The following is a 16,248-nucleotide window of genomic DNA, read 5'->3' on the forward strand; positions in this document are numbered from 1 at the left end:
CAAAACTTACTTGTCCTGACGGACACACCCTCCTTCAGAGGCGGGCTTAACCCTGGTAAGATTTCATAGAGCTCCAGAACTCATTCATTCATCCCTCACCGAAACTAGCAGTTACAACCCCCCATTTATTTTTACAATGATTTATGAAAATATATTTGCAATTGACAATTTAACTCTAATGTTTAAATCAAATATACGCCTTAGTAGCATCAAATATGTGTTGATTTGAATAAAGCTGTAATTGTACAGTGTGTAAGATATAAATCTCCACGTATGTACCTCAGAGATACTCATGGGGGCAGTAGAGTCCTTTGTATGGCTGATAAAGTCACGCAAGCGATTCATCGAAATTCCCCGGATGTTGCTATTCCAGGAAGTAGGTCGTATGACAACAATCCTGTGACAGCGTTGGATTTTGTGTTGAGGAACTGATTTAAACCGCACCAAATGGATTGATCGTGTGATCTTAGTAAGTTACTGTCGTCAAAATCAACATCATGTGTTTGTCGATGTTGTAACGAAACGTGTCGTCACAGAGCAACAGTGCTAATGAGCAGCATTGAACAAGAGTCTTCAATGGTTTGTAAGGTTTCTTGAGTTAGGTCAGAATCACTTCCTATTAGTTTTTTTTAAGTATGGAATCTAAAAAAGATTAAAGTGTTGCATACTTTTTAGTTTTTAAGAAAAAGTTTTAAATGGTAGATAAATCATACATGCACAGTATTAACAGTTTGACTTGTTTTAATGTTTGGTGAAACTTTGGCAGTGACGTCAGTCATGTTATTGGTTCACATGATTTCATATCTACCGGTATGCTAGCCTTTGATTTCTTGTTAATATTAACAAAATGCATTCTTGTTTTCTTTTTTACAGAGAAGAGCATGGAGAATGATGAATTTCCGTCAGCGGATGGGGTGGATGGGTGTTGGACTGTACCTGTTGGCCAGTGTCGCTGCAGTGTATTACATATTTGAGATCAGCCAAACATACAACGGCCTTGCGCTGTCCCATGTAGAAAAGGCAGCTGTAGCGCAACCAAAATGGACGGGAGATACACCTTCCTCCGCCCCTTTGTCAACCTCATGGACATTGACTCTGAAAACAAGACTACTACTACTTCCCTTCTGGGTGTGGGCTGCCATTTTCCTTATTCCATACCTGCAGGTGTTTCTCTTTCTGTATTCCTGCACGAGGGCGGACCCCAAGACTGTAGGGTACTGCATTTTGCCCATCTGCCTTGCTGTGCTTTGCAACCGTCACCAAACCTTTGCCAAGGCTTCTAATCAGATCAGCAGACTGCAACTGATTGACACATGAAGTCGTTGTTTAAGATGTGGGATCAGATTCCAGGGGCCATATTTTTGGTGTGTTAGTGTTTGGGAAATACAAAAGTGCATTCATGAACAATATTATAGATGTGTTGTCTATATGTGAGTTTTTGTTGTTGTTATGGGCCTTAAATGGGGATAGGGTTTAAGTGCTTTACTGTAGAATTAAGGGTTTGATATCAGTTTTTATGCAGCAGAGGACTGGACCATAGGCTGTGTTGTTGTCAAACTATGGATGGAAAGTGAATGTGCTTTTAAAGAAAATGGTTTTATAACCAGATCCAAGAGCTTCTTCTGTGCTGATTCTGTCTTGGAGTACTTTTTTAAAAGTTTTGATTTGTTTTAAATGAAATAAAAGTTTAATATTTACCTTTGTAGTTGAAGTTAAATTTATTAAATTAATCAAACTAAATTAATGATAATTGAAATCCACAATCTAAATGGTAACAATCAAGTCATGGTCCGAGATGTCACCTAAAAGCCGATCTTACATATCAAGGTAAGAAAAGGGGTTTGTCTTGCAGCCATATGGCTGTGAAATGTTGACAGAGGTGCACTGTATTCTACCTGAAAAGTTTGTGTGACTAACACTTTTTAGGGGTGTGAAGATTTAATATGCCGAATCAGTATTTCAGATTGATACAAATTAAATTACGAATGTGCAGAAGTGTAAATTTTTGATAAGATGAGTCCAGTAGATTTTTGTACTCATAAATATTCTGTGAAAATTGCTGAAGTGTCATACAGTATTTTTTTTCAAATAGTGTTCATCTTTTTAATTGTTTTGAATGAAAAAACATTAAAAGAGTGAACAAAGGAAAGTTGTAACGAGGTAACTTTGTCTAACTTTTTTTTATATCAGTAATACATTATTCTGCATTTATATATGACCCTACCTGTATAAACCCAGCTAAGTCTTTTTTGTAATTTACTCTTTTTGTAATTTACTTTTTTTTTAACTTAAAATCATCTTACAGGACCGAGTAAGGCCATGTCAAAGATTGAAATCAATGAGTGAAATCAAACTCTTGATGCTTCAAGTCTCATAATTAGATTAGAAGACTTAAACCTGAATTTTAAAGGAAAACACCACCATTTTCAATATTTAACTATGTTCTTACCTCAACTTTGATGAATTAATATATACCTATCTTTTTTCAATGCGTACACTTTAAATCTTTGTGCGGCACTTCTTGAATGTGTTAGCATTTAGCCTAGCCCCATTCATTCCTATGGCTCCAAACAAAAGTTTTATTTTGTGCCACCATACTTACTCGTGTAACTAATCATGTAACAGTCTTTAAATAGGGAAAACATGGAAGTGTTTGGTGGTTTCTAAATTCATCCCTGTTTGGAGCCATAGGAATGAATGGGGCTAGGCTAAATGCTAACACATTCACAAGGCGCTGTACAAAGATTTAAAGTGCATGCATTAAAAAAAAAGGGTATGTATTAATTCATATAAGTTGAGTTAAGAACACAGTAAAATATTAAAAAACGGTTTCCTTTAAAGGCAGGCTGCACATGAAATGGCAAGGAAGTAACTTGTATTTGTTTGGCAAATACTAATTATCATGCGTACTTGTTGGAATATTTAAACGTCTACAAGTGGCTTTTGAAAAGGAAAAACAAGTGGTTGTGTATGCTTGCTTACTGAACTTCATATAAAATTGTTAAGGGATATCCATGTGTGGACAAGAGTGTGGATCTCGCATAAGGAACGCAAACATCATTTGGATCTGCTGAATGTGAATGGTTGTATGGCATAACTCTTATCTACAAAGTGTTGGTTAAGGAATGATTTGTGTGTTGCATGCACTGTAGAGGAAAAGTACAACTTAAGTCGATAAATTACTAATATCATTTACCGGTAGGCTATTTGCCACATGATTTCACTGCTATTCTCCTTTTTTTGTTTGTTAATATTAACATGGGATGCAATGTTCCCCTTTCTTTCTTTGTAGAGAAGATCATAGAAAATTATGAATTTCCGTCAGCGGATGGGGTGGATGGGTGTTGGACTGTACCTGTTGGCCAGTGTCGCTGCAGTGTATTACATATTTGAGATCAGCCAAACATACAACGGCCTTGTGCTTTCACATGTAGAAAAGGCAGCTGGAGCGCAACCAAAATGGACGGGAGATACTCCTTCCTCCGCCCCTTTGTCAACCTCATGGACATTGACTCTGAAAACAAGACTACTACTACTTCCCTTCTGGGTGTGGGCTGCCATTTTCCTTTTTCTCTACCTGCAGGTGTTTCTCTTTCTTTATTCCTGCACGAGGGTGAACCCCAAGACTGTAGGGTACTGCATTTTGCCCATCTGCCTTGCTGTGTTTTGCAACCGTCACCAAACATTTGCCAAGGCCTCTAATCGAAACAACAGACTGCAAGTGATTGACACCTGAAGTCATTGTTTAGGATGTGGGATCAGTGTTTGGTAAAATACAAAAGTGCATTCATAAGCAAGATTACAGCACTGTGGTAAATGCAGGAATATACGTGGATGTGATTTTTTTGTTGTTGGCCTTAAACGTTTTTTTTTTTTTAAGTGTTTTCTTTAAAACTAAGGATTTGATTTCAGTGCTTTTATTATGCAGCAAAAGACTGGACCATATGTGGTGGTATTGAAGTACTTCTTTTAAAATCGTAGTTTGTTTAAACTGAAATAAGTCATATTTTTACTTTTGTAATTGAAGTTAAATTTGATAAACGAAATCTACAATCTAAATGGTAGCAATCAAGCCATTGTCCTAGATGTGCACCTAGAATGTTGGTAGGTGATTTTACATTTGCAGAAGACTTTTTTCAAACTATTTATTTGACAGCTGCATGCTGAACACCATAGATATGTATAAAGGCTAGATGTGTTACGCCGGACTAATCAAATGAATACAACCAGAAATGTAGAGTTGTACATTTTTTAATAATAAGTACAGTGTATTATTTTAGCTGTTTGTACTCATTCATATTCTGTGAATATTGATGCAGTACCACTGAAATACCACAGACAGTACTTTATTTCTAAAATAGTGTTTATTTTTAATTTGTGTTGAATGTGAAAACATTAACTGAGGTAATTTGTATACCATTTTTAGCAATGATAAATACTGTTTCATGTCAATATTCCACAATCAAATAGGATTTCTGGACAACATGTTTGTTTAACAAATAGTAATTTTCATTTGTGATAATTGTGTTCTTATAGGAATATTTAAACACCTACAAGTGGCTTCTGACAAACCGGTTCTGTGGTTATGTCTGTCTGAAGTATTTGTTCACTCAACCTCATATCTAATTGTTGGGGGATGTCAGTATCGCATTCATGTATGAACAAGCTTATCTTGTATAAAAACACAAAGGTTATAAGGATCTGCTGTGTGAGAGGTTGTAATGAATCTTTATCCTTATCTAAACATGAGTTCAGCTCCAGAACACAGTAATTTCAGCCTCTCTTATGTGAGCTGTACTGCTTTTCACTTTAAATATCACTGCTGGTATGAAGCCAATGCCTTTAGCCATGTGCGGATGGTTTTACTGGTTAAAATCTTCAAAATAAGGCTAATTGTTGTTTGTTCTTAAAGGGCTTTTCTGTGAATTTATATGGTTGTTTATTGTGTAATGGTATTTATTAACTTTCCATTGCAAAAGTTATACAATGTGATATCAAACAAGTGTGGATTCTGACAGAAATCAATACATTTTGTTTCATGTGTGTAAAGTGTTACATGTTAATCAGAAACTAAACACATTTATATGAGTCTGTCTGCAACTTTATTGCACAGTGGTTTAATATTACACGTAAAAAATTACTGCCGATAATTGCTGTAAATATGTAACTATACACCAGGTGAAATGTAATAAAAAAGTAATCAGTGATTTGAATGAAGTGTCCATTCTGAAACTAAAGGTTTCAAAAATAACTTAAAAACAAAATAAGTATATAAAGACATTAGAAACACAACATATGGCAAAAACCTAACATGTTTTGAACATTCCAAGGCATTCATACATGTTTAAAGGGCCGGGAGGGGCTGGATGTAACCACTGTTTGGTGTAATAAAGGACATCAGTCTGACAGTTTTGTGGACCATAGCCATCAAGTCTTTTTTCGTTTTTTTGGAGGTTCTGTGTTTGACTTTGTGTCCTTTTTTATGGCAGCATCTTCTTCATCACTATCACCTTCTTCATCTGTGATACGGAATTTGAACAGAAAGAAAATGTTAAACTGTTAGGATATAATCAATGGCTTTAAAAATGCTATACTGCTTATATCTGAATTGCGTTTTTATAGAAGTGTAAAATAATCAAGGAAGTAAAAAAAATCAGACTATAAATTGTTTAACACATTTGCGTATATTCTTCTATGTAGTCTACGTCATATTCCAGTGTTAAGTACAAAATTTGTAGGCTGTGTAGCAGCACCAAGGCCTGGAACCATCAAGTTCAAATGAAGTTATAAGTATGTAACTTTAGATCGTTTGTGGAAAACAGAAACAAAGTGTATATTCGACTTCATGGAACACTGCGCAGAATAATCAGCGTATGACACGAGAGTACCGCGAGAGCTGCGCTGCTTTTGAATCGCTCTCGCGGTACTGTGATGTCACACGCCTATCGGTCTGCGCGCAGCGCCTTGTAAAGTCGAACTTAATCATATGCTTTCATATGAATTTGAGATCAATGGTATTAACATATTTCACGTCGTAATTGTGCTACTGAAGTGTTGGTGTGGTGACTACGATTAAATAAGTAACGACATTTGCGCAGCTTCATAGAGTCCTTTATTTTAATTATTGCTTGTTTACTTACCATCCACATCTTCCTTGCTATTTCCCGTTGAGCTTTTTTCTTGTTCAACGAGAACAGTCAAAACCTCCGAGATGTCAGCATTTAATTTCTTGATTCCGGTTATCATTGATTTTAAATTGTCATCTACTTTTACTGTGAATTGGTTTGTATGTCCATCTCTGTATTTCAGTTCTCCCTGTAGTTCGCACATTGCCATATTCTTTTCTTCTTCTTCCTATGTCTAATGGCGGTTGACAAGACAACTTATGGGGTATTACCGCCACCAACTGGACTGGAGTGTGGAGCGTAGGAAAAATTACAGTTTTTATTATAATTATATTTTACTTTATATTTTACAAGTCTTGTATTCCTGAGGTAGTTAAGTAATTCTCTTTGTTCTATATATAATGTCCTAACCTTTGAACCCCGACCCTTAAAATTGATTTCGCGAATATAACAATTTCCCTATATTTTTCCAGAAACACTGAAGTGGTGGAGACACTATATGCATATACATGTACCAAAATAACTATGTCGTCATAAATTATTTTAGATAGCGCCGCGCAGAATCTCCCGCCAAGGGGTTCTGGCTAGAAGGGATACAGCTACGGCCAAATCTCGCGAGATGTTGGGTTTAGGGTTAGGCTTGGGGAAGGATTATGATAAAAAAACATGTGCTTGCTTGGAAAAGGTCATATTCATAAGTGTAAAGTTACAGCCCCAAAACCTAATTTTATTGCATTTTGCAATTAAATTAAAAAAGTTAAGCCGAATCCCTATGTAAATTAAAGTAAAACAAAAGACAGTTAACACATACCAGATTTTAAATAAGGTTTTGAATCACCTGTAAATTGAGATATACTCTTTAGATGAGCTTTCCTACACCCTACTTGAGTCAAAAAATACTTATTTATTATTTGTTGTTTTGTCTATGTATGTAAATTTTGTAATGTTTTTTTAATATTTATTTGTTTATTTATTATTATTATTATTTGTTTGTTTATTCTAAATCCCTCGTAAAAGATTGTTTGTTCTTATTCATTGTATAATACTATGTTTTAAAATGTCAAATGTTACTGGCATAATGTAAAAAAATGGAAAAAAGGATTAGGATGCGAACAGCGGTCATCCGGCGAGATTTCACAAGATTTTGGCCGCAGCTGTATCCCCTCTAGCTCCAACCCCGCCAAAGCGCCACGGTATTTACATAAACCGGATGCAGCGTTGTTTTGTTATTGTCACATTTTTCTCCTAGACAAGTCGTTCGGGTATTATCAAATCGCATGGTAAATTCCCACATTTACCATTTGTTACACTGCAAATGAGCGTCTGGCCTCAGTAAAAGTGATCTGCTAACGTTAGACAGGTCAGATGATTCTTGTGCCCTGGAACAGGAACTAGAAGCATTTTTTTGCGCTCCGTACTTCAAGGATGGCGGCAAATGATGGAGAGGAGGCTACAGTATCTCTGGTGGACGTGTTAGAAGAAGACGAAGAGCTGGAGAACGAAGCCTCTGCTGTTCTCGGTGGCAGTGATTCAGAAAAATGCTCATATCCAGAGGTTATATGCCAGGAATTTGATTTGTTTGTAAAATGTTATAACCACAAAGCATACAGGTTATAATTTAACATACAATAGACGAACGTGTTGCCTTATAGCGTAGCTTGGCGATTAACATTATTCTTGCACAGTGGTTGTCGGATGCATTAGTATAACTGTACGGTGGCCTGCCTGCGTGTTTGCTCTGAAATAAATCTGGTTAAACGATTAGCTTGGTGATGTAAGATCAAAACAGATAGTAGATAGATTTTCAGTGCTGTGAATTTAGATTGAGGATGCCAATTGCATGTCCTAATATTGAGGATATTCTTTTAAACAGGGTTATGTAAAGCGTCAGGCTCTGTATGCCTGTAACACCTGTACACCAAAGGGAGGAGAACCAGCTGGACTCTGTCTAGCATGTTCTTACAAGTGCCATGAAGGCCATGATCTTTTTGAGCTTTATACCAAGAGGTAAATATTTACTCTATCCGTCTAAAAATAACCACGTGATGTAACTACTGAGGAAACATCATTGCTGTAGTATGTTCACTCTAACTCAGTTATATCTAATACATGACTATATGTCATGCCTGTGGTTATTATATTATACTATATATATTATATACCGCACCTTGCTTTTATTCATTACATAATATGTTTTTGTTATGTTTGTCAATATATTCTAAATGCACAATTTTCACTGTTTACACATACTTTCATTTACAAAATCCACTGAGTACAGTGAGCATCTGTACTTTAAAGACATATGTATTTTTTGTAAATATTATTCTTAATTACTTCAATTACATCCATCATTTCATTACACAACTGTCACTGACATCTTGTTCACATTACAATTAATCTTATAAATTGATCTTGAGACTGTAAAATCGACATATGGTTGTTTAGTTTTAAAATTTAATGGAAAGGATAAAATCATTAAACCATTTTTGGTATTACAGGAACTTCCGATGTGATTGTGGAAATGACAAGTTTGGGGAAATGGAATGCAAGCTATTTGCGGTAAGTTGTACATTTTTTGGTCTTTAGTTTTAATTTTAGTGATGAGGATTACAATGAAGGCTTTCTGTTATGCAGGATAAAGATAAATTCAATTCAGGGAACAAATACAGCCACAATTTCTTTGGCATGTATTGCACATGTGACAGACCCTACCCAGATCCAGAGGATGAGGTAAAAAGCTTCAGTTTGAATCTTTTGGTCTATTATCATCATGTATTATCACAATATTACCTATTCTTTGAGAATAGAAAATGATTTTAAAGGATTCGTCCATTTTCTTAAAAGAAAAATCCAGATAATTTACTCACCACCATGTCATCCAAAATGTTGATGTCTTTCTTTGTTCAGTCGAGAAGAAATTATGTTTTTTGAGGAAAACATTGCAGGATTGTTCTCATTTTAATGGACTTTAATAGAGCTTAACATTTAATACTTAACTCAACACTTAACAGTTTTTTTCAACGGAGTTTCAAAGGACTATAAACGATCCCAAACGAGGCATAAGGGTATTATCTAGCAAAACGATTGTCATTTTTGACAAGAAAAATAAAAAAGATGTACTTTTAAACCACAACTTTTCGTCTAGGTCCGGTCCAGCGCGACCTCACGTAAATGCATAGTGACGTAGGGAGGTCACGTGTTACATATATAAAATGCACATTTGCGGACCATTTTAAACAATAAACTGACACAAAGACATGAATTAGTATCAGTTGACATACAACAACGTAGGAACGGTCCTCTTTCACACTTGTAAACACTGGGGCGGAGTTTCGCGTTCGTCTTCTGTGACCTCTTGACGTCATGACGTATTGCGTGGGGTCAGCTGGCGCATCACGACCGGATCTACATGACGAGAAGTTGTGCTTTAAAAGTGTATATTTGTTAGTTTTATTGTCAAAAATGACAATCGTTTTGCTAGATAAGACCCTTATGCCTCGTTTAGGATCGTTTATAGTCCTTTGAAACTCCGTTGAAAAAAACTGTTATGTGTTGAGTTAAGTATTAATTGTTGGGCTCTATTAAAGTCCATTAAAATTAGAAAAATCCTGCAATGTTTTCCTCAAAAAACATAATTTCTTCTCAACTGAACAAAGAAAGACATCAACATTTTGGATGACATGTTGGTGAGTATATTGTCTGGATTTTTCTTTTGAGAAAATGGACTAATCCTTTAAGTTGATTTAGGTTGATCAAGGATTTGGACCTGATGGCTGAATTTTAGAATTTATTTTTGTCTTCAGGTTCCAGATGAGATGATCCAGTGTGTCTCGTGTGAGGACTGGCTTCATGGTCGGGTTAGTTTTACCCAAATTCCAAACAGTCTGAACTTGCTTAGAGTGGCTGATGTCATGTCTGAAAGCATCTCTGTTTGTTTTCTTTAGCATTTGGGTTGTGTAGTGCCAGATTGTGTGGAGCTACAGGAAATGATTTGTGAGACTTGCATGAATAAAGCACCTTTCCTTTGGACATACGCTGCAGATATAGCAGGTAATGTTGCTTTGTTTTTGCACACACAGATATAGAATTTGTAAAGGCTGGTCTTCTCTAAAACCGAAAAAGATTAAATAATATATTATGATCATTTTGAACACACATCATTTGGTAGTTCAACCAAATATGAATATTTGTTTGCATCAGTGCCATTCATAACAAAAGTCAGTCCATGCAAAGAAGAGGAGGATGTAAAGGTGGAACTTGATGATGAAGAAGAGAAGAAGATTAAAGAGGAAAACCCAAAGAGCCCTGTGGATGAGAAGGTACTGCTGTCTGTTAAACAATGTCCATCTTTTATTCTGAATACATCATTGTATAGTGGCTGAATTATATGAAGGTATCAGTATCAAAACTCGAGAACTTGCAAAATCAAAATCTGAAGTTGAATTTTGAGATCTGCACTCGTGGACAGTAATCACAAACTTGTGTTGTGATTTTGAGCAGACAAATAGGGGTGGACCGATAAATGCAGATATACACTAATAATACATGGCCAATACCTATTCTGAATCGCACAGCCGATATTATTCACGGTAATTTAATGTACTACGGCTTTTGATCAGTAAGTCCTTTTCAATCTGAAATCACTGTTAGTTTGAGTCATTTATAACATGCATTTGAAAAAGCATAATCATTATACATATTCTTTATTATCATGAAAACACCTGAAAAGGTTTGAAGATCAGCAATATAAATATATCCTTAAGCCATTTCCTGGAGCTGCGTGTCATAGCTGCGTGTGTATGGTTCTTCATCTGCAGTGCATATTGCGTTTCTGCACGAGAGCGCTCTCTGGCTTTTGGATGTAGTGGCATTTCATCGTAATTCATTGAGAAGCATAGCAAGCATCATCGGCCGATATAGCATTCACAAAAAAGATTCGCTGTACAAACACACATAGGCACACTAGTGATAGACCGATATATCGTCCGACCGATTTTTGCGAGTTTTATGTGTATCAGCATTGGCCGATACGTAGGGCTGGGTATTGGCAAGGGCCTCCCGATACGATACATATAGTGCTTTGCATGTTGCGATTCATTGCAATACTTTTTCTCAAAAATGTAAAAAAAAATAGAGCTGAACACCTGCAGCTCTGTGACAGCTGCAGGTGTTTTTAAATTTTCTGCCATTTTCTCGCTCCCTCTAACTTCTGAGACATTGGCAGAATGGCCGTATATGGCAGACAACTGGACAGTGACAACTACAGCAGAGGCAGAGGAGGTCGTTTGACACACACAGAGGGATTTGATGGTTTTAAAATATCGATAGTAGAGATCGAAATATCGATACAGCTTACTATCACGATAGTTAGCTGTATCGATATTTTTGCACAGCCCTACTGATACGTGGCTGCTGTGTTCGCCTATTTTTTCGGCATTATTTACAGACAGAGTGCTGGAAGCCGCAAGCGATTGCAGGTCATGTGACTAAAAACAAACAAACCTTTCCATGACAACATCGAAAGCTCGGCCTAACAGCTGATCATAGCTGGACAAAGCAGGTTTTATTTCTCATCTCTCTATATATATTTGTAGTAGTAAAATGCTAGAAATCAATATCCTTTGCTGATAGTTCCTCGTCATTGTGAAGAGTGCAGTTTATGGTTCCAAAGCACCCTCACCTGTTTTTACTATCTGTTAAATATAGTTTTTTTTTAGTTCAATAAATGTTACATATAAATTGAGACCTGTAACATTTGGTATCATCGTGTCATTTTTATGATGTAAATTGAGTGAGATTTTTATGATGTAAATTGAGTGAGCAAATGCAGTATTGGCTGCAACTATCGTCTTAAGAAAATCGGCAGCCTTTATCGGTCATCGGCTAAGGCTGATGAAACAAAAACATCATGGGCGCTAAAAGAATCTATATCGGTCGATCCCTAAGGCACACACAACTTCTCAAATCTGTTACTGCACTTTCAAATCTTTGCTTTTTGACTTTTTATACCCATTTCAAAACAAACTTGCAGACTTGTAAACTCAAAGGTGATAGAGAGGCTGGGGTTTGATGACGTCACTCAGCAGAAGAGTCACATCGCCCCCTTGTGGCGGCTAAAATCACAAAGGGAACTAACAAACCAATGCTAATTTTTGGAACCAATATTAAAATTAAATTAAATATAAACCAAAGCCTCATTTTTAACACATTTTCCTTCACTAATATATTACTGATACACAAAACATGGGTTGCCATGTGTAGGTAGAATTACTCTTACAAAAATAAACAATGTTTTTACCCCTTTAGGCGTATGTTTAAAATGTCACAACTGGAGTGAGTTTTTAACAGCGTTTTTAATTAACGGTTATGTCACTGATTAAATGACTGGATTAACAGCGAGAGGTGACGCCACCGCAGAGTTTGAGTGGCCATCTTAGTATTCCCAACCAGCAGAGGGCGTCATTGACTTCCATTCAAAAATAATCAGTCACACAAGATTGATTTTAAGGATAAGTGTACGTAAATTAATTGTTACTTCTGATGTTATTTGCAATGTTGATGTTTCTATAAATAATACCAGCTAAATCTGCATATTCAAGTTTTTACACTAGACTGTAAGTATAAATATTAGTGTACAAGTTCAAATATTTATTTTGCAAGTTCTCAAATTAAATTTACAAGCTCTCAAGTTTTGATCTTGATTTACCTTTATAGTCCTAAGTAGAATGGGTGTATTTGTAGCATTGTAGCCATTCTATGGGGGTCAAATGTTACATTTTTCCTTTAATGCCAAAATCATTAGGATATCAAGTAAAAATCATGTTCCATAAAGATATTTTGTAAATTTATTAAAATGTTTCTTTTTGGAAGTGGATGGAGTACTTAGGACAATTTTCTCAATATTTTATTTTTGCATCCTGAGATTCCAGATTTTAAATGGTTGCATCTCAGCCAAATATTGTCTTATCCTAACAAACCATACATCAATGATAATCGTATTTATTTAAATTTTAATTAAAATATTTGTTCCATTAATGACTACCAAACATAATTTTCCTTATAAACTAATTAGATATTTTCCACACATAGTGTCACCACTAGGTGGTGGTAGTGGGCTTTTGTTTAAATACTAACCAAAAGTGTGACATTCTCTCCCTATCCCCAATTTTTTGCCAACGTTTCAAAAAATCCTGAAGCTTAACTGGTAAAGTATGCCACTAGCAAGTTGCAACACCATGGTCGTGGGGTTTAATTCCCAGGGAACACACAAACTGAAAAATCTGTATTTCAGACAAGGATCAGTGATTGAGGCAGCAGATTGGTGACTTTTTCTCTGTCGTCAGGTCCAGGTCAACGGGACATCCTGTAAGCGGAAACACCAGGATGAAATTGAAGGTTCCTCAGAGGAGGGCTCGTGCTCAGGTTGCAAGCTGAAAGAGATGAAGGCTTCAGGAAGGAGCCGGACACAGCAGGGTGCCGTTTTCTGGCCTTCTGCCTGGCGCACCAAACTCTGCCTCTGCGCTGACTGCAAGGTACGGCACAAAATGCATTGATAACCTTTTTAATATTTGTTAACGGTCTTGTAGTTAGTACACCATTCATCACTTTAATTTGCTTGCTTAGCTCCTTTATGCAGATGCAGGAGTGTCATTTCTCACAGATGAGACCGATACGGTCCTGGCATATGAGAACAAGGGCAAGTCCACAGAGCAGGCCGAACAAGCGGGTGCGGCCGAGGGCCGTGACCCCTTGATGTCAGCCCTAAACAACTTGAATCGTGTTCAGCAGTTGGAGATCATCCATGGTAAGCAAATGTTTTTTGAGAATCATTATCTAGAACCTGTTTATAAACAAATGCACATAAGATTTTCATCACTAAAAAAGAAAAAGGAGTAAACTGATTGAGTTTGTGCAAATTTAGAGTATAATGACATGAAGACAGAACTGAAGGACTTCCTGCAAAGATTTGCTGCAGAAGGCAAGGTAAGCATTCAGTCGAGCCGAAGATGAAACAGTCCTGCCTTGTGGTAAAATGCTTGTCGATGGACATAAAAGATCATCTCCTTCTTCATTTAGGTGGTGACGCCCGAGGACATTCGGGACTTTTTTGAACAGCAGCAAAGCCGTAAGAGACGAAGAGCCAACGCAGGCCAGTTTTATTGCAGCTGAACCATCCTACCCTACCAGCTTCATCATGTTGATTTTCCAAGGACACCCCTAGAACATTTTATAAAATAAAAACGCAGTTTAAATCAGGCGCTGTATTATTTTGAGCGTGTATGTATGTCAGGTTCTGTGTTGTTGCTCTTACTGTATTTTGTTATATTTTTCCATTTCAAATGTTTGGAGTTTGAGATCATGTTCAACATGGTTTGATTGGCTATCTTAGTTTTTAGGAAAAAGATTCATGGAAAAGCACTTCTGTAATGCCACAGTCAATCCTGAGGAGGCACCGTTATTTATGGAAAGCTTTGGAAGTCAAGATCACGTGACTGCAGTCAGTATTAATTCTGTAAAATGTCTGGTGAGATGCTTTGCAGCCCATAGACAAAATTAAGTTTGAAACAAACCTATGGAAACACTGCATGTTCCCATATAGGTTTTTCATGTGATTCAGTTATCATGACCACACATAACCCTTTTTTATTGTACCTTGTTTTCCTTGATTTTTTTGTAGATTCTGTTCCTTTTTAATGTCCTGCCTTTGAAAAAATAAACATAATACATTTGATGCACGTGTCAGTTTATACCACGGTAAAGAAATTGTATCATTCATGTAAGCCTGCTCTTTCTACATTATTTCATTTACATTATTGTACTTAGGTTTGGAGCTTTCTGGGCATTTTGTACATCTCAGGAGTTTTTGAATTGAATTGCGTAATAGGAGAATTATGTTATTAATGAATATTGGAAATGTTCATCAAGGTCTCTAGCTTTGAGAACTTTACTCTTTAAAAAAAAATGATAGAGCATCTAAAATGAGTAATTCTTACATTTACCCGTTTAATTACCTGTATAGCTCAGTGATGGAGCATTGCATTAGCAGTGCAGAAGGTCATGGCTTTAGCAGACACACAGATAAAAAAATGTATGCCTTTGTAATCAAATGTGTGAAGTATTCAAGTATTTTTACTTTTACTCAAGTATTTTATTAAGTATCTGTACTTTATTAGGAGTGTTTATCTTTGGCAAACTAACTTTACTACATTTCGAAGCATAATACTGGGCTTCTTATTTAAAGGTGCAGTGTGTAATTTTTAGAAGGATCTCTTGACAGAAATGCAATATAATATACATATCTATATTATCAGTGGTGTATAAAGACCTTACATAATTAACTGTTATGTTTTTATTACCTTAGAATTGTTTTTATCTACATACACAGAGGGTCCCCTTACATGGAAGTCGCCATTTTGTACCACCATGTTTCTAAAGAAGCCCTTAATGGACAAACTTTTTTACTAAGTTGTCTCCAACGATGAAATGTTTGTCCTGTGGTGGCTTCAGTAGCTTTTCTATGCGTTTAAAAAGTGAGGGGTGAGCCGTGGACTGAGCCGTTGGTTGCAATTTGCAACATTACCACTAGATGCCATTAAAATTTACACACTGCACCTTTAACTAAGAATGTAGTTTTCATATTTCAAAACTTTTAAGCAGTAATAATAATGCAGTAACTGTAATTTATTCATTTGTGATAAGAGTATGCAGCAAACCTTACAGCAAACCAACACAATCAAAAAAATGTTTTAACACCAAATCATTTTTTTTATAATTTTATGCATTAAATTAAAATTAATACTATATTACATTTTTTATTTATTACAAATAAATGTAAAATAAAAAATATATTTTCACCGCCAGACACTTCTGTAAAAAACATCTTTAAAACAAGACCAAAATTAGGCTTCTAGACCAAAAAAAATGCCGGTGTTATATTCATTTGAAGGTGTACATCACCTTTTCACCACCCCTCATTCAAAAAGGGCTGTGCCGGTTAAAGGGTTAAGTTACTTAAATATTTAAAGTCCTTGTAAAATCAGTCTTGAAAATTGTTTTTAAACACATAAATGATACAAAAGTATTGCTGAAACAGCCAAAGACTGTAAACTATGCAGTACTGAAT

General features: G+C 36.0%; 3 protein-coding genes across 5 annotated transcripts; all 3 read left to right on the forward strand.

Moving 5' to 3' along the window:
• Window positions 1-310: 310 nt before the first annotated feature.
• tmem251 (transmembrane protein 251) lies at window positions 311-1,697 on the forward strand. 3 transcript variants are annotated; one of them, XM_055186514.2, is made up of 2 exons: window positions 311-469; window positions 874-1,697. In XM_055186514.2, the coding sequence occupies exon 2, from the start codon at window positions 889-891 to the stop codon at window positions 1,315-1,317; it is 429 nt and encodes a 142-aa protein (XP_055042489.2). In that variant the 5' UTR covers window positions 311-469; window positions 874-888; the 3' UTR covers window positions 1,318-1,697. The 3 variants fall into 3 exon arrangements, with proteins under 3 accessions (XP_055042489.2, XP_055042488.2, XP_055042492.2); XM_055186513.2 differs by having other exon boundaries at window positions 423-579; XM_055186517.2 differs by having other exon boundaries at window positions 463-602.
• Window positions 1,698-3,168: 1,471 nt separating this feature from the next.
• Window positions 3,169-3,884, forward strand: LOC129429668 (lysosomal enzyme trafficking factor-like). Its single transcript, XM_073856054.1, has one exon. It carries the CDS (start codon window positions 3,311-3,313, stop codon window positions 3,734-3,736), a length of 426 nt encoding a protein of 141 aa, XP_073712155.1. The 5' UTR covers window positions 3,169-3,310; the 3' UTR covers window positions 3,737-3,884.
• A 3,440-nt stretch (window positions 3,885-7,324) lies between these two features.
• ubr7 (ubiquitin protein ligase E3 component n-recognin 7) lies at window positions 7,325-14,380 on the forward strand. Its single transcript, XM_055186651.2, has 11 exons — window positions 7,325-7,679; window positions 7,999-8,132; window positions 8,624-8,684; window positions 8,760-8,855; window positions 9,929-9,982; window positions 10,070-10,175; window positions 10,326-10,444; window positions 13,469-13,657; window positions 13,749-13,929; window positions 14,047-14,108; window positions 14,202-14,380. Exons 1-11 carry the CDS (start codon window positions 7,551-7,553, stop codon window positions 14,292-14,294), a joined length of 1,224 nt encoding a protein of 407 aa, XP_055042626.2. The 5' UTR covers window positions 7,325-7,550; the 3' UTR covers window positions 14,295-14,380.
• Window positions 14,381-16,248: the final 1,868 nt, after the last annotated feature.

This window comes from Misgurnus anguillicaudatus, chromosome 18, assembly GCF_027580225.2.
Source record: "Misgurnus anguillicaudatus chromosome 18, ASM2758022v2, whole genome shotgun sequence".
Taxonomy (NCBI): Eukaryota; Metazoa; Chordata; class Actinopteri; order Cypriniformes; family Cobitidae; genus Misgurnus; species Misgurnus anguillicaudatus.